This window comes from Trichomycterus rosablanca, chromosome 22, assembly GCF_030014385.1.
Source record: "Trichomycterus rosablanca isolate fTriRos1 chromosome 22, fTriRos1.hap1, whole genome shotgun sequence".
NCBI lineage: Eukaryota > Metazoa > Chordata > Actinopteri > Siluriformes > Trichomycteridae > Trichomycterus > Trichomycterus rosablanca.
This window is the reverse complement of record NC_086009.1, coordinates 21,946,034-21,971,291: the sequence shown is the minus strand read 5'-3', so window position 1 is coordinate 21,971,291 and position 25,258 is coordinate 21,946,034. Positions and strand designations below refer to the sequence as shown.

The window sequence follows — 25,258 nt, the reverse complement described above, 5'->3', positions numbered from 1 at the left end:
TTTGTTTACAAATATCATATGTCTTCAGTGGGGTGGCTCGGTGGGTAGCACTGTCGCCTCACAGCAAGAAGGTCCTGGGTTCGATCCCCAGGTTGGGCGGTCCGGGTCCTTTCTGTGTGGATTTTGCATGTTCTCCCCGTGTCTGTGTGGGTTTCCTCCCACAGTACAGAGTAAGTGTAAGTGAGGTGAACTGGAGACACTAAATCATCCATGACTGTGTTTGATATTAAACGTGAACTGATGAATCTTGTGTGAGCAGTAACGACCCGTCCTGTCATGATGGAACCAGAGTGTAAAACATCACGTTATAATACTAATAAATAAATAAATATTAAATAGAATCATTGAACCGATTCTAAAACATCATCTGTTAAACGAAGCTGTTTCCCGCGCATGCGCGTTTGATCTTTTTGAGTCCTGTTTTATCAGGGTCAGTTCTTTTCGATACACGCTGCGCCTTCGATCACGTGGTACAGCGCCTCCCCCCCCCCCCCGCCACCCTGTGTGTGTGTGTGTGTGTGTGTGTGTGTGTGTGTGTGTGTGCGCGCGTGTGCGTGCGCGCTCCCGAGAGCCGCTGCAAGAAAAGAGCAAAGCGAGCGAAGCGGAAATACAAAACACAGAAAATCCGAGCAGATCTGCTGGAATTCACGGACAGATCGGGGGATCCTGCACCGCCGGGGAGGATCGAGTCCTGGATCGGATTAAATGAACGTGTGATCGGATTGTGAGGAGAAGAAACGCGGAGTGAAACGGTGAGAAAAGAAACAGATCAGATCAGATCAGAGGAAAATCTCTAACAGGAGGATCAGGAATCAGTTCTTTATATTAGATTCATTTATTATTCTGCACTGTAACATCAAAGTACCGCCGAAATATCATGAACATTTATTATAAACATAAACAATAATAATCAGACGTGTTCAAGATTCCCACACACTCAGGCTGCTGGGCTTTTATTCCACACTGTCTTACTGTGTCCCAATACTTTTGGGATTTTTGTGTTCCTGTGTTCATGTGTTTTAATGTTCCTGTGTCCATGTGTCTGTGTCCATGTGTCTTTGTGTTCATGTGTCTGTGTCCATGTGTGTTTGTGTTCATGTGTCTCTGTGTTCATGTGTCTCTGTGTTCATGTGTCTCTGTGTTCATGTGTCTGTGTTCATGTGTCTTTGTGTTCATGTGTCTTTGTGTTCATGTGTCTGTGTTCATGTGTCTCTGTGTTCATGTGTCTCTGTGTTCATGTGTCTCTGTGTTCATGTGTCTCTGTGTTCATGTGTCTGTGTTCATGTGTCTCTGTGTTCATGTGTCTCTGTGTTCATGTGTCTCTGTGTCCATGTGTCTCTGTGTTCATGTGTCTCTGTGTTCATGTGTTCATGTGTTCATGTGTCTTTGTGTTCATGTGTCTCTGTGTTCATGTGTCTTTGTGTTCAGGTGTCCCTGTGTTCATGTGTCCCTGTGTTCATGTGTCTCTGTGTTCATGTGTCTCTGTGTTCATGTGTCTCTGTGTTCATGTGTCTGTGTTCATGTGTCTCTGTGTTCATGTGTCCCTGTGTTCATGTGTCTCTGTGTTCATGTGTCTCTGTGTTCATGTGTCTCTGTGTTCATGTGTCTTTGTGTTCAGGTGTCCCTGTGTTCATGTGTCTTTGTGTTCATGTGTCTTTGTGTTCATGTGTCCCTGTGTTCCTGTGTTCATGTGTCTCTGTGTTCATGTGTCTCTGTGTTCATGTGTCTCTGTGTTCATGTGTCTCTGTGTTCATGTGTCTCTGTGTTCCTGTGTCTGTGTTCAGGTGTCTTTGTGTTCATGTGTCCCTGTGTTCATGTGTCTCTGTGTTCATGTGTCTCTGTGTTCATGTGTCTGTGTTCATGTGTCTTTGTGTTCATGTGTCTGTGTTCATGTGTCTTTGTGTTCATGTGTCTTTGTGTTCATGTGTCTTTGTGTTCATGTGTTCCTGTGTTCATGTGTCTCTGTGTTCATGTGTCTCTGTGTTCATGTGTCTCTGTGTTCCTGTGTCTCTGTGTTCCTGTGTCCATGTGTCTTTGTGTCCATGTGTCTCTGTGTTCATGTGTCCCTGTGTTCATGTGTCTCTGTGTTTCAATGTTCCTGTGTCTCTGTGTTCATGTGTCTGTTCATGTGTCTCTGTGTTCATGTGTCTGTGTTCATGTGTCTCTGTGTTCGTGTCCCTGTGTTCATGTGTCTGTGTGTTCATGTGTCTCTGTGTTCATGTGATCTGTGTTCATGTGTCTCTGTTCATGTGTCTCTGTGTTCATGTGTCTCTGTTCATGTGTCTCTGTGTTCATGTGTCTCTGTGTTCATGTGTCTCTGTTTTCATGTGTCCTTGTGTTCATGTGTCCCTGTGTTCATGTGTCCCTGTGTTCATGTGTCTCTGTTCATGTGTCTCTGTATTCATGTGTCTCTGTTCATGTGTCTCTGTGTTCATGTGTCTCTGTGTTCATGTGTCTGTGTTCATGTGTCTCTGTGTTCATGTGTCTCTGTGTTCATGTGTCTCGGTGTTCATGTGTCTCTGTGTTCATGTGTCTCTGTGTTCATGTGTCTCTGTGTTCATGTGTCTGTGTTCATGTGTCTGTATTCATGTGTCTGTGTTCCTGTGTCTGTATTCATGTGTCTCTGTGTTCATGTGTCTCTGTGTTTCAATGTTCCTGTGTCTCTGTGTCCATGCGTCTCTGTGTCCATGCGTCCCTGTGCCTCTGTGTTTTGTGTTCATGTGTGTCTGTGTTCATGTGTCTCTGTTCATGTGTCTCTTTGTCCATGTGTTAGAAGGGCCGTCCACATATTTTTGATCATGCATTCTATTGTTATGTATCACTACAGTTTCAGGCTGTAGGACAGAATCCTCTCTAGGACTCCCATTTAAGCTAGAGCAAACCATAGGGATTGTTTCCATGGTTACGTTTAGAGATCTGACTGAACGAGACTTAATAGCTAATGCTAGTTAACCAGCGATTAAGCTAACCTTATGATTTGCAGGAACGATTAGCGGTGTGTTAGCGTGATGCTAATTCTTTCATTTTCCTTTTTAGATCTCACGGCGACGGCGGAACACATTCGTGGCGTACCAGGATGGAACGTACTGAAGCTAACGCCTCCTGAATCCTGACGCACAAACGCGGATGGTTAAAAATGCTACACGAGCGGCGAAAGTTTGGCGGAAAGCTACGCAGGCTAAAGCTGTGACCCGTCCACCTCGTGTGTGTTTTTTATTGTTGATTTTTGGAATGATTCCACGTTTCTTTCCGGAAGGATCTCGACCGCCGAGCTTCCCGATGCGTCCCGGACGTGAGTGTGCGTGGCGCGACGGAGCGTTGTTAGCATAGCTAGCCGTCGACCCGTCGCCATGGCTCAGACCAGTTTGCTGCAGGGGAAGCGCTTCTACTGCCGCGAGTGGCTCTTCCACAAGATCCAGCACTGCCTGCAGGAGAAGACCGCCGTCTGCTCGGGACGCGAGGCTCCACCCACCCCCGGGGGCGTGGCCACGCCGGGCTCCGCTAAGTCCTGCTCGTGGGGCGTGTTGCTGGTGGGAGGGCCGGGCAGCGGTAAGACGGCGCTCTGTACGGAGCTGCTGTGGCCCGTCTCGCCGCACGCCGCCCAGCGCGGCTCCGACCGGCTCTGCCTGGCGTTTCATTTCTGCCGCGCCGACGACTCGGACACGCTTAGCGTTAGCGGCTTCGTGCGCAGCCTGGTGACGCAGATCTGCAGGAGCAGCCTGGTGCCGCAGTACCTGGAGAAGATCCGCGACCCCGCCGTGCAGGACGCGCTCCGGCCCGGAGAGTGCGAGAGGAACCCGGGCGAGGCCTTTAAGAGGTAAACAAACCAAGTCGCGCTAATCGACTGGCTCGCTAACTAATTGCTTGCTAGTTCTCTTGTAGCGTCTGCTTACTGTAGTTTAGCTTCTATATATCAGTCGCGCTTGCACCATCCTGTTTTGACCACTAGATGGAGTCATGCTAATTAAAAACAATACTACAGTCTCCCGGCGCCTCAGCTAGTCACAGAGAGCGAATCACAGCGGTAGGCAGAGGAAACCCAGTTCAACCGCCCCACCCACAGTCACAGCTAGCTCGGATTTCAGCGCCGCTCTGTTAGCGCATTAGCCCGCTACGCCACCCGAGCGCCCCAGAAACCTACGCTCGTCGTCTTTGACTTATTTCTGTGTGTCGCTTCATGCCATGATGCTTCCACCGCCGTATTTCACAGCAGGTTTGGTGTGTTCAGATCGTACACACACACACACAACCGTTCACTTTTGATTGGATATTTTGATCCAGAAGCTCTCTGATTGGTTGCTCCTATAGAGGGAAGGGAGGAGGGGCGTGGAATCGTCCAGTACTCCAGAAGATCCAGCTCCAGCTCCAGCTCGGACTGGAATGCAGCGCGGAAAACACACACACACACTCACACTCACACACACACACACACACACACACACACACACACACTCACACACACACTCACACACACACACACACACACACACTCACACACACACTCACACACGTCTTTGTCCAAGCATCTGGTGTCACTTAGATCACACACACACACACTAGCGGCTGTACCGGGGTAAACGGTCGACAAGGTTACTGATTCATGTGGCGCTTTGCCAAAACTTGGTCCTCAGACGCTAGGGGCCGCGCGGCGGGGCCACAGTCCAGAGCATAAACGCTACACGCGTACACGTCCTCTGTTAGTCCTAGCTTTCATCCGCCGTTAATCCACAGCTAAGTGATTCAACCACTGACAGACTCTCTCTCAGACATGCGCCAACCACTTCTTTTCACCTGTCAGGGGCGGAGTCTCACAGAGCGCGGTATCACGTGCGCATGATCAGCCGCCCTCGACCGTCCAGCAGGGGTCGCACTTACTGTCTCAGCCATCGTCCCTCCCACTGCAGACACATCCAACCGGGCGTCCGTGTAGGCGCCCGGTCGGCCGATAGCACAGCTGAGATCTCGGCGCTGGGGGGGCTAGTGTGAATCTACAGCAGTGAAACGTGAGATGATCACGTAGCAGGAAGAACAGTAGGGTGAAAGTACAGCGGTGAAGGTGCTGGTCCAGTGATCAGAAGGTTGCTGGTTCAAGCCCCGCCACTGTCGGGTGTGTGAAAGACACAGGGGGTAAGGTGGTGGGGGGGGGTCAGTGGTATTCAGACCATGTTTGTGTTTTGCCAGACGCGTCGTCTGCCCCCTGACCCCGAACCGAACGCCTCCTGATAGAAGCATGTGCAGATGGTACAGTACATACCAGCACACAGGGGTCACGCCCCCCACAGTCCTGTTCCAGACTCCACATGGCTCTGTAGTACTGACCTGCAAAGCTCTATGAAGACATGAGGAACAGCCCGGGCTTAAAGGAACACTCAACAGCTCTGGGATGAACCGGAACACCGACTGATCGATCGGCACCCAGCCGTACAAGCACTGCCATCTTTTGACTGAGCGGGCACAAATTCCCACAGTGGTTCATGTCTTTGCCGTGTGTTTACAGCACTAACTTTTGTTTGGTTGGTTTGTGCGCTGGCGCTGTGTGTTTAGTCTACAGGGCTGGAACACACACACACTCTCACACACACTCTCACACACACACACACACTCACACACCCTCACTCTCTCACACACACACACACTCTCACACACCCTCTCTCTCACACACACACACACACTCACACACCTTCACTCTCACACTCTCATACACACACACACTCACACACCCTCACTCTCACACTCTCATACACACACACACACACCCTCACTCTCACACTCTCATACACACACACACACTCACACACCCTCACTCTCACACTCTCATACACACACACTCACACACCCTCACTCTCACACTCTCATACACACACACACTCACACACCCTCACTCTCACACTCATACACACACACACTCTCTCACACACACACTCTCTCTCTCACTCACACACACACACTCTCACACACTCTCTCACACACACTCTCTCACACACACACACTCTCCTACACACACACTCTCTCTCACACACACTCTCATACACACACTCTCACACTCTCATACACACACACTCTCTCACTCACACACACACACACACTGTCATACACACTCAGACTCTCTCTTACACACACTCTCTCTCTCACACACACACACACCCACTCACACACACACACACGTTTCAGTAAATATCTGTGTCACAGCGCTGATGATGATGATGATGATGATGATCAGACCTCGTTAATCTCCCGAGCGTTCGTTAATTGGCTGTAATTTAGAGAGAGCCGAAGAAAACGAAGCACCTCGGTGTGTATGCTGTACGCCGGGCGTGGTCTTCATCCCTCGATCGAAGCGTCTGGGGCGAAGCGCCCGGTCCTGACCTCACCACTCTCACCGACTGACACAGCAGAGAGACGGAGGGGGGCGAGAGAGGTTGATTCAGAGCAGGAGAGATAGAGAGAATGATGGAGAGAGAGAGAGAGAGAGAGAGAGAGAGAGGGTGTGATTACTGTCTGTAGTGCTGCATCCACGTCAATATTACCAAGGACAGAATGGAGGGAGGGGGGGGGTTAGAGGGGAGGGAAGGGTGTTGGTTCTAGATCTGACTGCTCTGTATCCCTAAAGCTCTCGGTTCTACATCATCTGCTTTAGGCCTCGTTCACTTCTTCATCTGATGCGTTTTGTTTTCCTTCATTTCTGATACCCGCACAGCATAAATACCAGACCGGTGCTGTCATATCTGAGCACCAAACTGGTGCCAACAGATTGGGGAAGGGCCTTTCCTGTTCTAGCGAAGGGGCCATAAAAGCGAGCTGTAAAAACTGCTTGGTGAGAATTGACGAGTTTGCATAGAATTTGAATTTGGCGTGGTGGGCTGTGACCTCAAGCACTTTAAACAGCTTTGGGATGAATCGGAATGTCGCTTGTGAGCCGCGCCTCGATATCTAACATCAGTGCCACAGACACACTCGAATCCTGCCGCAAAGGAGGGCCAACAAGTTTTGGAGAAGCGGTTAAGGTACTGGACTAGTAATCGAAAGGTCGCTGGTTTAAGCCCCACCACTGCCAGGTTGCAAATTGTTAACTGTTGGGCCCTTGAGCGAGGCCCTTAACCCTCAATTGCTTAGACAGCATACAGTCACAGTACTGTAAGTCGTTTTGGATAAAAGCGTCTGCTAATGCTGACAATGTAAATGGATTATAAAGGAAAGGTCCTTCCCTAAATGATTACTTCTACATCATTGATTTGTACGCCTGATACTGGGTGTGGCTGAAACAGGAGGCTGGATTATACCGTGGTCCGAAGAGAGGTGGTGGTTTGTCATGTCTCGGAGGAAGCACGTGCTAACCCTTAGTTTGCCATAACAGTACTGCTGTGCCGTGTGTGAGCTTAGCCATACACGTGGTGCCATACAGCTCCATCAACCCAGGTTCGATTCCCAGCCCGGTATTACATCCCAAAACATGCCTGTAGGTGGATTGAGTAGCTGCACCACACACACTGCCGCTGACCGTATCTCCTCTCTCTGTCCTCCAGGGGCGTGGCACTGCCGCTGCTGAGCTGCGCCGCGCCGCCTCAGGCCCTGTTCCTGCTGGTGGACTCCGTGGACGAAGGGATGAAAGCGGGCGGGTCCGAGTCCGAGTCCGGCTCCGCCCCCTCCAACCCGCGCAGCATCGGCGAGCTTCTCTCCACCCACCACGAGCTCCTCCCACCCTGGCTCCTCCTCATCTGCTCCGCCCGCCGCCAGAACAAAAGCATCACCAAACTCTTCTCAGGTGAGTTCGGGTTCGGATCTGGGCTCTGCTATCGACCGGCCGGGGCGCCTACACAGACATGTTCGGGTGTAGGATTGGATGTGTGTATGAACGGCAGTATAAAACAGCACTAAGAGACTGTGTGTGTGTGTGTGTGTGAATGGATGAGTTGATTATACACTGTGTGTAAGGGGATGAATCTGGGTCAGCTCCTGCCTAAGTGAGTGTGTGTATGAGAGTGTGTGTGTGTGTGAGAGTGTGTGTGTGTGTGTGTGTGTGTGAGTGTGAGTGTTTCTCTTGGCAATGATCTCAATGTTACGGTCGCAGAATTGTTTGATGTGGGAATCAGGCTATTCATGTGTGTGTGTGTGTGTGTGTGTGTGTGTGTGTGTGTGTGTGTGTGTGTGTGTGTGTGTTATATAGGTTTTATTTTTAGAGCTGCTACACTAGTATTTCAGTCGTCCACTAAATTTTGGAAATCCCCGTGCGTCCACATGAGGATTTAGGCGGAGAGAAAATACAGCATCGGTAGCTAGGACAGTGATTAAAAGTGGATTACGTGGCTGCGTCCCAAATCGAACGAGTCTGCACTGAATCACGGTTTAAATGAGTCCAGCTTGTGTAGGTTCGATCCGCCGTGGGGTCAGGTCTTTAATCCCGGCGGAGACAGGATGGGAGTCACCGCGCTGGGCTTTGAACTTTGACCTACAGGTATGTGGTCTGTGTGTAAGACCGGCGCGGGTGCAGTAGCGGTGACGACGTCTGACCATCAGGCGTTTCCGAATCAGCCAGGTGGATCTGAATCTCCCGGTTCCTCTCAGAAGGCCTTTAACGTATCTTCAGACCAGTGCTGGGGTTCTGGACTCTCTGAGTCTCAGCTCTGCTACCGGTCGGCTGGGCGCCCCCTAGTGGACACGATCAGACAGAATCAGACTCTAGTCTGCTGGGTGGGAAAAGACGGGACAAAAAAAGTGGGCGGGGTCTTGGACGCAGTGTTGCCCCTTTTCCACCAAAAAAAACATGGTTCTTGAACCGGTTCTGTTCGGGTTTCTCTGAACCTTGGTGTTCTGTAGAGAACCGACGCGCGTTTCCACCAGTTTTTAAGAACCAAGCAGCGTTATCATCGGTGGGCGTTACTTAACCAAAGTTAAGAGCGGTAATAACATTTGTGCTGCTGTTACAGATGTTTGTTTTTATGTAAAAAGCATCTATCTAACTATCGGTGATAAGAAAACGTGACGTGTTTGTCTCAGTTGTCGTTTTATTTAGTTCATTAGTGTGAGAAGAGTTTTGTGCTTCAGTTTCACCGCGACTCTCGGCGCAAATAGCCGATTTACTATGATGTTTCACTAAGCGGTGAAACATCATTAAAGTTCCACAACACGAACAAACATCTGTGTGAAATAACCATCAGATCCAGTCTAAAATACCACGTGTATCTGTGTGTAACTGGATTTACTTCTCGTGTGTTTATGCAGCTCAGGGAGCTGAAAAAGCTTCAAGCTTTATTTTTCACGTTAAGCGTTGTTCGTTCTGTCCGGGTCACTTTTATCTCGTAATATCACACAGTTCATCTTTTTAAAGGCGCTTTGAAAATATCAGCTGCAAACTGCCTCAAAATGTGATCAGGTGAAGTTTAAAAGATAAAAATGCAGCGATAAGCTCCATACGAGACCCCAGCCGACGCCATTGTTGCTGTCGCTATGCTGTACAACATGACACGCCCACAGGTGACGTCACGGTTCGGGCTGAATAACCCAGTACTCTGTGGTGCCAGATCGGCCCGCTAGTTCCCTGTCTGGAACCTTTTTTTTCAGTGGAAACACGCGGAACCGGTTCAAAGTCAAGTTCGGGAACCAGAACGGGCCCCGTGCCGCGTCGGTGGAAAAGGGGTATCTAAGGACCCTGGTTAGAAGTGGAGGAACGTGGAGACCCCGATGGTGTACGAGGAGGGTATATTCTCCTGACACGCCCTCCCTCCATCCCTCCTTCTTATCCCCCCTGTACTTCGGTGGATCGGCGCGTGAGGTCGGTCTCGCTCACTAAGAGTCACGCACCGATCCACCGAAGTACGGGGGGATAAGAAGGAGGGATGGAGGGAGGGCGTGTCAGGAGAATATACCCTCCTCGGGGTCTCCAGCAGAGGAAGAGGAACTGGCTACGTCTAAACTGGGACAAAAAGGGAGAAATGTCTGGTTCTTTTATCCGGAACTTTCCCGTCCTGACCTGAACGCTGCTCTCTGATTGGAGCACGCGCTAAGGTAAGGTAAGGTTAAGGTAAGCTCCGCTAGCTCGAGCCAACAGAAAGGTTCCGGGGTCGCAGGTTCCGGCTGTAGGACGTATCGGGGGGTGGGGGGTTCTATTCCTCCTCCTGCACCCTCCTCCTCCTCCAGTGCCTCCATCTTTCTTCTCTCTCGAATAGAGCTGCAGTGAGGTGGAAACACTCAGCCAGTCATTCTGCTGCTCAGAGTCTGTGCCAGTTTAACCAGGCCTGTACACACACACACACACACACACACACTCTCACACACACACACTCACACACTCACACACACCAGGCTCAGACACACTGATGTATGGTCTCGTACATGATGGAGCTCATGTAGCAGATGCCTCAGGACTTTAACATGATGTGTGTGTGTGTGTGTGTGTGTGTGATGAACACACACTCTCACTGTGATCCTGTCTGAGTCAACAGGTTAACAGTTATACCCCTTATTATACTGCACACTCACACACACACACACACACACACACACACACACACAGAGAGAGACAGTAGAATTATGTTTGAGTTGTCGGTGCTGCAGGCGGGTTTGTTCTCATAAACACTAACTGCTGCAGGGAAATCACAGCAGAGTCAGATCCAGTTCAGGTGTGTGTGTGTGAGTGTGTGTGATTGTGTATGTGTGTGTATCAGTGTGTGTGTCTGTGTGTTTAACTGTGTGTGTGATTGTGTATGTGTGTGTAACTGTGTGTATCTGTGTTTAACTGTGTGTGTGTGTATCTGTGTGTTGGATTGTGTATGTAGTGATAGAGCCCTCATATCCCATAATGCACCTCTGCTTTGTAATGGATGTGTAATGACAGACGATCCTTTTAACATCGTTATTACAGCAAACATGTAAAAATACTGTGTGTGTGTGTGTGTGTGTGTGTGTGTGTGTGTGTGTGTGTGTGTGTGAGTGAGTGAGTGAGTGACTGACTAATCCATAAGTACTGTTATTTAAAATGAGTCGCCTAATAATCAGCTAAATAACAGGGGTGCACACACACTCACACACACACTCACACACTCACACCCACACACACACACACACACACACACACACTCACACACACACTCACACACACACACTTACACACTTACACACACACACACACACACACACACACACACACACACACACACTCACACACACACACTTACACACACACACACTCACACACACACACACACACACACGGCTGCTGTACCAGCCTCTACTTTTCTGTGAGGTTGTTTTCTATATATTTTGGAATATAACTGGGAATTCACTTCCATTGAACCAGCTGTGTTCGGCGATAAGGCCTGGCTCACAGTTACAGTTCCAATTCATCCCAGATGTGTTGTATAGGGCTGAGGTCAGGGCTGTTTGTACACCAAACCTTCCAGGCTGGAAATGGTATTCCCCAAACCGTTTGCACAAACAAATTCCTCCCCATTTACAACCCGTTCATTCAGTGCTGTGCTCCGGAGACCAGTGGTGGTGTGATTTACACCATCTAACAACATTCACATGGTGGATTTAGGCTTGTGTGCATACAACCTACAGTTCCTTAGAGCAGTTTGGAACTCGGTATTGAGCGCTGTCGTATTTGGCTGTGAGGCTGAGCTGTGGTTGCTACTAGACATTTCTGTATGACATCTAATAGATCCCTCACATGCACCGGTGCTGCAGATGGGCGTCGCCATGCACATTTTGGCTCGCAAGTGTAAACACTAATTCCTATATTAATATATAGAGCAGTCATCATTAATCAACAACGTCCAGAAGCGCCTTCTCTGGGTTTCAGCTCATTTGAGATGGACCGAGGTGGAGTGGAGCTGTGTGACACGCAGTGCTTCCTCAGTGGAAAAAAAATCAACGTTATTTTTAATGACACGCTTCGGTTTAGCGTACGGAGCCCCGGCGTGTGTGCGCCGCTTAATCCAGGAGAAGATCCAGGAAATATCTCGGGCTCACCGGCGCGCCCGGAACGTTCTGCTCCACGCGTCCTCGTGCACCAGCTGCCAGGGAAAAAAAACCCGAGACCGATAACGTTTCTGTTTTCATTTTTCCGGCTCCGACGGCCTTCAGACGAGCGCTAAGCAAAACAAAAAGCGTTGGGGAGCCTCCTGTAGCACAAACACACCTGCTGCTGGATCTAAACCCCTCCCCCGTTATAAGATCTAATCAGAACTAAACACGAGGTTCCTTCTGTACATTCTGGTCAGGAATCGGAACTCAGACCGGCACTTTTACTGCACATCGTACAGAATGTTTTTCTGGCTGCTCCTGTATGTAGTCGTAGCTACAGTGGAACATTCTGGTCTTCATACCAGACTTTTCCTCCGTTCAGCAGTGGCGACAGATATTTGATGCCAACCTACGCCAGTCCCAGCGTGACACGTACCAATAATAATATTTGTCTAGGTTTTAACACGGTTGAAGGTCCAGTTTTTATGCCGAGTGCCCTTCTTGACGTGACCCCCCTTATTGTATCAGGGCTTGGGACCTGCACTGAGAGCACACTGACAAGTGCACCTCCCAATGGCCAGGCTGTCTGGCCACACCCCCCTCAGAGATAGCCAATCATATCTGAGATTTGAAGCCCAACATCAGCAGTCGTGGGCTAGATGGAGCTGTGCCACCCGAGTGCCCAAAATCCTAATATGTTTAAATATGGATTAATACAGGGTTACGAACCGATAACCTTCAGTCAACGTTTCATCAACCGTCCAGTCGTATCCATGCAAAACTTGGAAAACGTGCGTCTCTGGAAAACGTCTAGGAGCAACAACAGCTCAGCCACAAACCCACACAAGCTCAGAGAAGCTCGTAACGTAGCCTAAAGTCCTCTGTCATTGGTCGCATCCATCCATCTAGTGACAAAAAGCAACCAATCAGAAACGCCGATGTTACATGCAACCGTAGACGTCTTTGCTGAACCGTGACTTCGCCCACGGTTGTGGTTGGTGGCTCGTCCCTGTTTGGACCGCTATGGTTGGGGACTCGCCACGCCTGCCTGTGACGCCCCCTGCTGTTTGGTACATGCTGGATCCTAACCCTAACCCTGAACAGCAGCAGGTGTGACACACACACACACACTCCATCACTCATTCGGTACGGCGCAGCAGCTGCTAGCACTGTGTGTGTGTGTGTGTGTGTGTGTGTGTGTGTGTGTGTGTGTGTGTGCGCGCGCATGAACGTGTCAGGTCCAGGCATGGACGCATAGCTCTGCTGACCCTGCGGTGACACCAGTGATGATTTTCCACCTTCAGTCCCCCGAATCCCCGAGCGCTGGTCCCTGATGGACATTCCTCGCTATCTTTAGCAGCTAACTAGCAACGCTAAAAAAAGAGCGACGTCTATCGAACACAAGAACTGTGTGGTAATTAAAAAACGAAGTTAGCGGGTTCGTTATGAGTGCAGATAAGAGATCCGGGGGTCTGAATACTTTCGTAAATAGGAGATCCAGGGGTCTGAATACTTTCTGAACAGTGAGTGTGGTACAGCGGTGTGGTCAGTGATCCCTACAGGAGAGTGACGGGAACAGAACACGCCCTGTTCGTCTCTACGTCTGGGTTTATTCATTCCTGCAGGTGTGAAGTAAAAGTTTGTGAACCCTTGTAATGTGGACCTGGTAGGTGCTCCTATAGTGGAGGAGTTCGGACCAGTTGGGTCCAGTTCTTTGCTGAGGAACCTTCCTGGCTTCCTGATATGACAGCTCAGTGGGGATAAGCTGTGGACCCTCCTGTAGACTGTTCTTCTGTTCCAGGGGTGGTGGGGTTGAGTTTTAGATCTGTAAAGGTTTATAAAGCAAAACGTTTTGCAAACAAGCTCGTCTGCTGTAATCAGGTGCAGTTTCAGGAATGATAGCGGGACCCAAACCAACCCTATGGACATGGTCACTACTCGGAAACGTCCTGAGTGGAGAGTTTGTGTACCAGTTGAACATCAGGGCATCTCAACAACCCAAACACTGGTCTCATCTGCAGTCGTTATCTCAGAGGTTCACATAGTTTTTCCAGGCTGGAAATAGTTTGTGTTGTTGACCACACAGGACATCCCATCCTCGTAACTTTGGGCCAGCGCTTGGATGGAGCTTTGGGCTATCAATCGTAAGATTGTGGGTTCGAATCCAGGCTCTGCCGTGCAGCCACTGTTGCGCCCATGAGGAAGGATTTCCAGAAGCAACTGACCGTTCTGGAGCTAAAAGGTCAGGTGTCCACATACTTTTGGACTTATATATAAGACAAAGTAAAAGCAGGATCTACGACTGATTTTAGGTGGTTCTGGTAACACTTGGAGAGTTTGGGTTTTTTCCTCGACCTTGTCATGAGAACACTGTTCCACGTGCTTTGTAATGGATCCAGTCAAACTTGCCCTTGAGCGAGGTACGATGTCTGACCCTGCACTCTGACCCGCTTCCAAAAAACTTGGGATACAGACACCAAAAAAAACCTTTGGTGTCCACATACTTTTGACCAAACAGTCTTACAGCTTTGTATAGTTCGACTACATAAAGGAGATCCTGCTGTGAACTTTAGGAGCGAGTCTGAGTCCCTTCTCATTCATGAGTCTGGTTTGGGTTTTGGACCGGCCGCCGCCCGTCACCTCCTTTTCTCCCTCCTGTGAGATCTCTTCCTCTTCCTGGATACACAAACACACACTCCGTCTCTAACAGCTGGTGTGTGTGTGTGTGTGTGTGTGTGTGTGTGTGTGTGTGTGTGTGTGTTTGGGTTGGGGTGGAGGTCCGGGTCAGTGAGACTGGGAACGGACGCTCTCCAGTGGGACCAGTGATGGAAAATACCGCCTAATGGCAAAAACAGCTGCACCCGGGACGAGAACATGCTCCGTCCTACCAGAAACTTCTGAAGATGTTTGGGTGAGCGCATGTTCATGTCGGACTGGAACACCTCGGTTTTATTATTTATTATTTATCTATTTATTTATATATATAAATATTTTCCTTTTGGAGAGGTGAGATCTGTGAGGTCTGTTTATTCTGCAGTAGTGAGGTGGTCGCATCACAACTTATAAATCTAGTAAACTATAAAGAAATGCAGGTCTATTATATAGTATTAACGCTGTTCTCTAATGGCCACGCCCTTTATTATGACCAAAAGTATATGGACAGCTCAGATGTTTCAGCCACACCGATTGCTAAGAGCTCAGCGGTTTATTACATATTAATGTGGCTTCTGGTCACTAAAGTGAATAACGCTGTCAGCTTTGGGGCAACAGTTTAGGGAAGGCCTTTTCCTGTTCTGGCAAGAGATCTGACCTAAACCCCATTGACCATGTTTCATTATTAAACAAATTGGACGGCTAATCGTGAGTGGAGTGGAGTCGTCCATCGTCATCGGAATAGGCACAAATTCCCACAGATGCTAGCAAGAGTCGAGGTGCTTAAGAGCAGCTGTTGTTGTAGCTGAAATCATCACGTAGAGGTCGCTCTATTTTAATACTGTTTTTCTGAAACGGGACGTCCGACAAGCTCACGGTCAGGCGTCCAAATACTTTTGGCCGTATAGCTGTAGTCAGTCGTAATAATGATCGTAATTAATTAAGGTTTTATTAATCAATTAGTATGTTCAAGATCTTCCACACCAACAAATTAATCATCCAAGTTGCTGTCCGTATATTTTGGACCCCGCTGCTTTATCTTGGTCATGGTCACAGTGGGTCCAGTTTCCATATAACCAATCCATCACAGTATGTAGAAGCCTGACTGGCCGATAGCACTGCTGGGAATTCGAACCCTGACTTCCAGAGGTAGCTGGATTCACCCCTGCACCAGCGAGCGCCCTCTCAAACATTCAGTACATGTATTACTTGAGTCGAGTTCTTTGGGTTTGATTGGCTGTATTTAAAGGTCGACGCCCTCCCGGTCCGCCCGGATTCCTGGTGTGAACCGTCGGCGTTTCGAGATGCTTAAAGCGACATGATTGAAAACAAAAACACAGAATTCCTTTCGCTGATTTCCCACATGGACGATCTGGACCAGGCTGAGAAATATGCTAACACTTTCAGATGTGTGTGTGTGTGTGTGTGTGTGTGTGTGTGTGTGTCATTTTCCCAGCGTGGGTCCATGGGAACAGTAAATAAGATCCATGCGTAAATGCCTCCATCGGTCTCGGACCCTGAGACGTGATGAAATGTGCTTCCACAGGGGGAGTGGATTCTCCTCTCAGCAGAGGTAAAAGTGTGGAATTAGCGTTTATCTGTAAACGAGACGTCTTCAGCGCGGCGGTTCCGTTGGCGCTAACGGCTATTAATAAACGTCGGCGTGTAAAGTGATTTGCTGGCTTTCGCAAACGCGGCGTGTCGTAAATCCCCGCGTTTCAGGACTCGTTTATATTTCACGGTTCGACTCCAGGCTGTTTATTTTACATCTGAAGAAGAATTCCTCTCGTCCCGACTTTATAAATACGACCTTTAGATGTTAGGGTGAACCGGAGCGCTGTTTTAGTACCGCGCATGAGCATGTGGCCTGAACTGGACGCACCGACGGTTCAGCGCAGCGTCACGTTTGAGCGTGTTTGATGGGAACACATCTGGGAAGCGTTACTCTGCAGTTAGTCAGAGGGTCACTGAGTACGTTTGGGTTTCGTCCAGTGTGATGTTTTGCATTAAAATAAAGGTCAATGTCGTTGGATGCTATTAGAGGGACGGACTTCATCATGGATCTGTGTTCCAGTGGTGTCCCATAAATGAGGGAGGCAGTGCAGGACTGCTTTAATTCTACAGGCCTGGGGATGACCGGGAGTGGACACCCAGTAATTCCACAATGAGTAAATAGAATTAAGATGAACAGTTTAGAGTTAAACCTCCTGGCAACCAGCACCCTATAGACGGGACTTTCTAGAATTTACTTTCTAGATCAAATAAGTCCAAGGGCAATGGGTTGATAGGGTGCCAAGGTTGCCCCCCAAATGACCCCCAGTTATCTATTTGTACATTGTAAGTGGCGACCATGAAAGTGATTGATGTTGGCATCGCAGCCGATCAGGCAGTTGATAACCTTGGTGTGTCCCTGTCTGGCAGCGAGCGTGAGAGGCGTCTGTCCGTGGTTGTCCTCCAGCTCCAAGCTGGCTCCCATGGAAACGAGCAGGTTCACCACATCCAGGTTACCGCTGTACGCCGCGTTGGCCAGCAGAGTCCGTCCACTGGAGTCACTTTGGTTCACAGAGGCGCCGTTGTCGAGCAGAGTTCTAATAGAGTCCCTAACCCCAACCTTCAGGTTGACCCTCAGGTTGACCCCCAGTTGTCTATTTGTACTTTGTTAGATAAATGTTATTCAGTTGAGGATTAGGAGTTCTGCTTAAAGGCCCAACAGTTCAAAGTCTCAGAACCACCGTCTGGTGGTGGGAGATGGGACTAAACCCCTAAGGTTTTAACTTTCTACCGGTTTAACCCTAGACTTGTCTCCTCTAGGTTTCGTGCCGTCCATTCATTAAACTTTTCTTCCCCTTTCTCGCAGGTTTTCGCAAGATAAGCCTGGATGATCTGCGCAAGGCGTACATAGTGAAGGACGTTCAGCAGTACATCCTGCACAGACTGGACCAGGAAGAGGCGCTGCGCCAACACCTGACCAAGGAGACGGCCGAAATGCTGAACCAGCTCCACATCAAGAGCAGCGGCTGCTTCCTCTACCTGGAGCGAGTTCTGGACGGAGTGGTGGATAACTTCATCATGCTCCGCGAGATCCGCGACATCCCGGGAACGCTGAACGGACTCTACCTGTGGCTCTGCCAGAGACTTTTCGTCCGGAAGCAGTTTACCAAAGTGCAACCCATCCTGAACGTCATCCTGGCCGCCTGCAGGCCCTTGACTCTGAAGGAGCTGTACCATGCGGTCTGGACTAAGAACATGACCCTGACTATGGAGGAGTTTCAGAAAAAGATGGACATTCTGTCCAAGTTACTTGTTGACGGGCTCGGAGGCACCAAGATACTTTTTCACTACAGCTTTGCCGAGTGGCTTCTGGACGTCAAGCACTGCACTCAGAAGTATCTGTGCAACGCTGCTGAGGGCCACCGGATGATGGCTATGAACTACACCTGCAGAGCCAAGCAGCTCAATCCTCTGGAAGTGCAAGAGTTTGCATATCACTTAATAAACTCCAACCTGCAGATTGAACCTGTTAATCTGGCGCTGTGGATGGTCTGGAATGGAACTCCTGCAAAAGACTCCCTGTCCACGTCCATCCCCAAAGAGCAGGAAGTCCTGCAGCTTTTGGTCAAAGCCGGAGCCCATATTAGCAACGAGGACGACCATGCTTCGTGCATCGTGCAGCAGGCCTTGGAGCGTGAGGACTCCATCAGAACTCTGCTGGACAACGGCGCCTCTGTGAACCAAAGTGACTCCAGTGGACGGACTCTGCTGGCCAACGCGGCGTACAGCGGTAACCTGGACGTGGTGAACCTGCTCGTTTCCAGGGGAGCCAGCATGGAGCTGGAGGACAACCACGGACAGACGCCTCTCACGCTCGCTGCCAGACAGGGACACACCAAGGTTATCAACTGCCTGATCGGCTGCGATGCCAACATCAACCACACAGATCACGACGGCTGGACGGCTTTGAGATCTGCGGCCTGGGGCGGTCACTCCGAGGTGGTCTCGGCCCTCCTGTACGCAGGTGCCAAGGTTGACTGTGCAGATGCCGACAGCAGAACCGCCCTGAGGGCTGCAGCTTGGGGAGGTCACGAGGATATTGTTCTGAACCTCCTGCAGCACGGAGCAGAGGTCAACAAGGCTGACAATGAAGGAAGGACCGCACTGATTGCTGCGGCCTACATGGGACACCGAGAGATTGTCGAGCACCTGCTGGACCATGGCGCCGAGGTAAACCACGAGGACGTGGATGGACGAACCGCATTGTCTGTGGCCGCTCTTTGTGTGCCCGCTAGCAAAGGCCATGCTTCAGTGGTCAGTTTGCTCATTGACCGTGGAGCAGAAGTAGACCACTGTGATAAAGACTGCATGACCCCTCTTCTGGTGGCTGCATACGAAGGGCATGTGGACGTGGTGGATTTGCTTCTAGAAGGAGGAGCGGACGTCGACCACACGGACAATAACGGAAGAACGCCCTTGCTCGCTGCGGCGTCCATGGGGCACGCTTCAGTTGTCAATACCTTGCTTTTCTGGGGTGCAGCCGTGGACAGCATCGACAGCGAAGGGCGGACTGTGCTCAGCATCGCATCCGCTCAAGGAAACGTCGAGGTAGTCCGGACTCTGCTGGACAGAGGCCTGGACGAGAATCACAGAGACGATGCCGGCTGGACGCCCTTACACATGGCTGCGTTCGAGGGGCATCGGCAAGTTTGTGATGCGCTTATAGAACAAGGTGCTCGATGCTCAGAGGTGGACAACGATGGGCGTATTCCCCTGATTCTGGCCGCCCAGGAGGGTCATTATGATTGCGTTCACATCCTCCTCGAGAATAAATCCTGCATCGACCAGAGAGGGTACGACGGAAGAAATTCTCTAAGGGTGGCGGCCATGGAAGGGCACAGAGACATCGTCGAACTGCTGCAGAGCCACGGAGCAGACGTGGACTACAAAGATGCGGATGGTCGTCCAACCTTGTACAACCTGGCACTTGAAAATCAGTTAGGCATGGCAGAGTTCTTCTTGGAGAAGGGAGCGAACGTGGAGGCGAGTGACACCGACGGCAGAACGGCTCTACACGTTTCCTGTTGGCAAGGCCATATGGAAATGGTACGGTTGCTTATTAGCTACCATGCCAACGTCAACTCCTGCGACAATGAGAGACGATCCGCTCTTCAGTCCGCCGCATGGCAAGGCCACACGAAAGTCGTCCAGTTTTTGATCGACAACGGCACTCATGTTGACCACACGTGCAATCAGGGCGCGACCGCACTTGGTATCGCTGCCCAGGAGGGTCACGTTGACGTGGTACGAATTCTTTTGGAGAACGGCGCAGATCCGAACCACGCGGACCAGTACGGTCGCACAGCCATGAGAGTCGCGGCCAAAGGAGGGCACTCGGTGATCATCAAACTTCTGGAGAAGTACGGCGCCACGAGTCTCAACGGCTGCAACCCCTCACCCATACACACCATGGAGCAGAAGACCCCGCTGGCCGTCACAGGAAAGGTCCAGTCGCTTACAATTAAATCCAATAGTTCTGGCAGCACGGGAGCCGGAGACGTCCAGACATCAGGTCGAGGGATGTCAAACGGACCTGTTCATGCGTTCAGTTCCCCGTCTGAATCGCCCGACTCTACAGTGGACAGACAGAAGTCCTCGCTTTCCAACAACTCCCTCAAAAGCTCGAAGAACTCGTCGTTGCGGACCACGTCGTCCACCTCGACGGCCCAGACGGTTCCGATAGACAGTTTCCACGGACTCAGCTTCACAGAGCAAATCCAACAGCACTCCCTGCCTCGGAGTCGCAGCCGACAGTCCATAGTGTCTCCTTCTTCAACGACCAAGTCCATCGGCCCGCTCCCTGGGTCTCCTATCAGCGAGTTTGACTGGAGTCAAGTGAAGCCAGTTCTGAAGTCCACCAAAGGAGGTAAGAGTGGGATTGACCACTGCTCAAAAAAGGATGGGAAAAAATCGAAGGACAACGCCGCTCATCAGCAGGGTCAGGTCTTTGAATACGAGATGACACAATTCGATAAAAGAATCGCGCTCAACAAGCCAGTGAAGGACCCTCACTGTAAGGCGGTCCTGGGCGGCTCAAGTCCTGTGGACTCACAGGAACCGTTTTATATCCAACAGCAGAGCTGCGCCGAGAAAAAGAGAAACGGGATCATGACCAACCCCAACTACCATCTGCAGGGAAGTCAAGTGTTTCTGGGGAGAGTCTCCGTCCCTAGGGCTGTGCACAACCGGGGACATCAGGAAGTTCTCGACGGTTACACCATCGGGGAGTCCGAATTAAGCCTTAAACAAGCTCTGAAACTGCAGCTCGATGGAACTGACCCTGGGTTCAACTACAAAAAAGAGACGCCGTTATAACCGGTAGGTGCTAAACCCTGACCTAAAGTCAGTGCAGTGGCCATAAGTATTTGGACACCCTAACACAACCTTGCTGGACATCCAATTTATAAAGCAAATGTTATTGGCTTCTCACAAGACCTTGAAGTGTGTCTGTGTGTGGGAATTTGTGCCCATTCAGTCAAAAGATGACAGCATTTGTATGGCAGGGCACTGATGTCGGTGTTCCAGTTCATTCCAGAGCTGTTCAGTAGGGCTGACGTATAAAATTCCCTTCATATGATGGATTTATTACACCTGTGTGCAATTGATGTGGCTGAAACACAAGGATTCAATCATTAGAAGGGGCGTCCCAATACTTTTGTCCATATAGTGTCTCTAAATAAAGCTGTAACCCTTTTTTATTGTTATTTACTTCATCCTGTCAAGTCACTTTTACTGAAGTGGCTGCAGTTGGATCCTTGAGGCAAGAATCTACAGGATTCATAAAGTCCAGCTTTGTTAAATATCCAGGGTTCCATGGAGAGCTTCTCTGTGGACCTATGAGTCCTCCTAACCCAGTCAGATGTTGGTGCGATTGGCATCCTAGCCTTCTCAGCACTGCTGGTTTTGTTTTGTTTCCCATCAAACTATAGATCATCCAACAGTTTACAGGGAGATTTCGAAACCCTCGCATTAAATCGCCCGTTAGCTTCGAGTTCCGAGCCATCGTTGACGCTGGATTTAGAGGGCACGCCTGGAAGGCATGGGGTGTTCAGTTTCACGAACGTTCTGGTGCCCCGATCAGTCATGCATCTGTTGAGCTGGCATTTACAGGATTGGTGCGTTTCTTGTAAAACCGTGCAGGCGATGCCAGGAAAACATTTCTCGACCCGGTACTGACGGATGATTTCATCTGTGTTTCAGGCATCTTGAACCCGATCCATTGTGCAGATGTTAGGAAGAACGTGCCAAAGCAACTGTGTTCATCGGGGGAGGAACGAAAGAAGAAAAAGAAAACGAAGAGAAAAAACGACGATCTGGGCCGGACGGAGGGAAAGTCTGAGAGCAGAAAGGACCTGATCTGGGGTCAGAGTTTCTCTAACGTTTTTATTTCCTAATATTTAAAGGAACTGACCTCAGATCTGCACTCGGGTTCCCAGAAGTCGTCGGTACTCGGAGCTCAGCGGAGAAACCTCCCGAAAACAGACAAAGAAAGAAAGAAAGAAAATGGGAGAGACGAGTGAGAGACGAGTGAGAGATGAAGAACGTTGGGTCACGTTTGGCGGACTGAACTTGTTTCCATGTGCCTACCGACGTTCCAGCTCCTGGCGCTCACACACACCCGGGTTTATTTAACGTTATCGATATTTAATACGCCGTGTATGCACTTTTCATCCTTCTTACTTTATGGTGCTTGTTTTTTGTTGTTGTCGATCGATTTCAAGAGTCTTTCTTAGTTTTTTATGTCGCCTGTATAAAACGTGCACCAGTGTACCCGCTGGGTTTGGATCGGAGGGGGATCAGGGGTCAACAATATCAATAACTCCTACAGTAAACATATCAATATGATGCCATATATAAATATAAACACATGCTAATCCTACAGCATCTCGGTCAGTACATGTATCAATAACACACTGTATGGCCAAAAGTATTTGGACGCCCGACCATGAGCTTGCTGGACGTCCGATTCCAAAAACAAACGGCATTCAGATACACAGCGTCTCACAAGACTTTGAAGATCTGTGTATGGGAATTTGTGCCCGCTTGTATTTGTATGGCTGGTCGCTGATTGGTCAGTTCCGGTTCGTCTCAGAGCTGCTGAGTGGGGTTGAAATCTTTGTCCTGCAAGCTGGAAGCATCATGGATCATTTCCTTTATACGATTGATTGGTCGAGGTACTGGACCAATACTTTTGCTCATGTAGTGTAGGAGTGAGGCGTTCCTGCTCTCTGTGTAATCAATCATATTTATTTGTGTTTTGCTGTTTCATGGTGCTGTGTGCAGAATCTACCTGCCATTACGTTTATTTTACGCCTACATGTTTGTTTTGTTTATATCCTGACGGGTGGGGTCGCCCGCCCCTGCCTCACATTTTTATTTAGTCCCTGTGGGACCTTTTCTCCTTATTTTCCCTTTTTTATAAGTTAATTATTGTTTTTATTTGATTAATTATATTTAAACGTGAACAGAATTCGGTGCTGATTGTAAAAGCGTATCAGATGCTACAGATGAAGGTATCTCCCGGACTATAAGACTTAACGTGAACCCTGCACTTGTCTCAGCTTGAGTTGGGACTGGTGAATTTTGGCCCATATTTAAGAAACCAGCCAATCAATGAGTACATTTGGCTGAAACTGTAATCCGTTCTGGAAGTGCACGCTGGCTGCGGCTAAAACGCTGAAACGTAGATAAATTATTGGCGCTCTGTCAATTATTTGCCGCGTCCATCAAGCGCTCAGACACAAACATCACATTTATGCGCCGGCGCCCGGATCAGACCGCGTCCTCTGAGTGGTCCAGATTTAATAAGTGTGGAAGTGGTGAGACACTCGGGCGCCTTCGCCAGCTGTGCCACACCCGAGCTCGTCGCCATCCTCGGACGAGTGTCAAGCCGCCGGTCGCATCTTTACGCCGGGCGGTGGGTGGGTTCATACGGAGGAACATGCTACTCTCTCTGTGTTCCTCCGCCGCTCGTGGCACAGAGCAAATTCCGCACTCTTCCCAGCTTTTAGATGTTGCTGAAGGTCCTGCCAGGCTGTTAGCACCACCTGAGTGTCTGTCTTATGGTCCGGATGAAACCACCAACTTAATCCTGGTCTGAGCGATCTGTCCTAAAATACCTGATCTAACATTCTCCTGACATTTCACTGTACGATGAAACACGCATTGACGCGACCAGTCGACCTTCTGATTCTCTCCTGAACCCCTCACTCACCAAGCCAAAGTTACTCGTGAGAGAATGTGGATGTGTACGAGGAGGCGGGTGTGTAGAAGTGTGTAGAAGTGTGTAGCGCTTAGTTTCACGCTGCTGGCAGTGAGAGCTGAAGAACGAGAGGATGATGATGAGAAGAATTCATGTTCCTCAGACCAGGACGTCTGAACCTGAACTTTCATGTGGAGGTAGAAGGAAGGAAGGAAGTGTGGACAGTGTTCAAAAATATCAGCCAAACACCAACTGACCACGTTCTTTTGGTTCCCTTCATACTGCATGGACCTACAATTCTGTTCTTACTCTGCTTCTGTTTTGTTCTTTTCTGTTCTGTTTCTGTTCTCTCTTCTTATCCCGTTCTATTTCTGTTCATGCTTTGCTTCAGTTTTGTTCTTTCCCGTTTCATTTTAGTTCTGTTCTGTTCTCTCTTCTTGTTATGTTCTGTTTCTGTTCTTTTCTGTTCTATTCTCCCTTCTCATTCTGTTCTTTCTTACCAATTTCTGTCCTGTTCTCACTTCTCGTTCTGTTCTGTTCCTGTTTCTTTTTATGTTCTTTTCTCTCTTCTCATTCTGTTTTGTTTTTTATCAGTTGTTCTCTTCTGTTCTTTTCTGTCCCTGTTCTTCTGTTGTTGTTCTTGTTCTCTCTTCTCATTCAGTTCCTGTTCTGCTCTGTTTCTGTTCCGTTTCAGTTCTGTTGGGTTCTCAGCCGTGCTGGTCAGTAAAAGGTTCTGATTGTAAATAGCTTATTAAACATTGTACATTTAAACGCTGCATTTTGATTGTTCTTTATTTCCTGTATTATATTTTCCACAGATTAAAGTGTTTAATAAACATATTTGCTTTACTGCAGAATCCACGTCTCGCTTTACTGACTCGTTTACTTTTATTATGTTTGTCTATTTGTTAGAATTTTAACGTGATGTTTTACACTTTGGTTACATTCATGACAGGAACGGTAGTTACTCATTACACAAGATTCATCAGTTCACAAGGTTATATAGAACACAGTCATGGACAATTCAGTATCTCCAGTTCACCTCACTTGCACGTCTGTGCACTGTGGGAGGAAACCGGAGCACCCGGAGGAAACCCACACAGACAGGGTAGCACTGTCACCTCACAGCAAGCAGGTCCTGGGTCCTTTCTGTGTGGAGTTTGCATGTTCTCCCCATGTCTGTGTGGGTTTCCTTCAGGGGCTCCGGTTTCCTCCCACAGTACAAAGAAAAGCAAGTGAGGTGAACTGGAGACACCAAATCATCCCTGACTGTTTGATATTACCTTGTGAACTGCTGAACCTTGTGTAAGCAGTAACTAGAGTAACTACCGTTTCCTGTCATGAATCCAAAGTGTAAAACATGACGTTAAAATACTAACAAACAAACAAAAT

General features: G+C 49.2%; 1 protein-coding gene across 1 annotated transcript; it reads left to right on the top strand.

Moving 5' to 3' along the window:
• The first annotated feature begins 585 nt into the window (after positions 1-585).
• Positions 586-24,715, top strand: ankrd50 (ankyrin repeat domain 50). Its single transcript, XM_063018645.1, has 5 exons — positions 586-752; positions 3,037-3,817; positions 7,524-7,762; positions 17,471-20,982; positions 21,865-24,715. The coding sequence occupies exons 2-4, from the start codon at positions 3,351-3,353 to the stop codon at positions 20,977-20,979; spliced, it is 4,215 nt and encodes a 1,404-aa protein (XP_062874715.1). The 5' UTR covers positions 586-752; positions 3,037-3,350; the 3' UTR covers positions 20,980-20,982; positions 21,865-24,715.
• Positions 24,716-25,258: the final 543 nt, after the last annotated feature.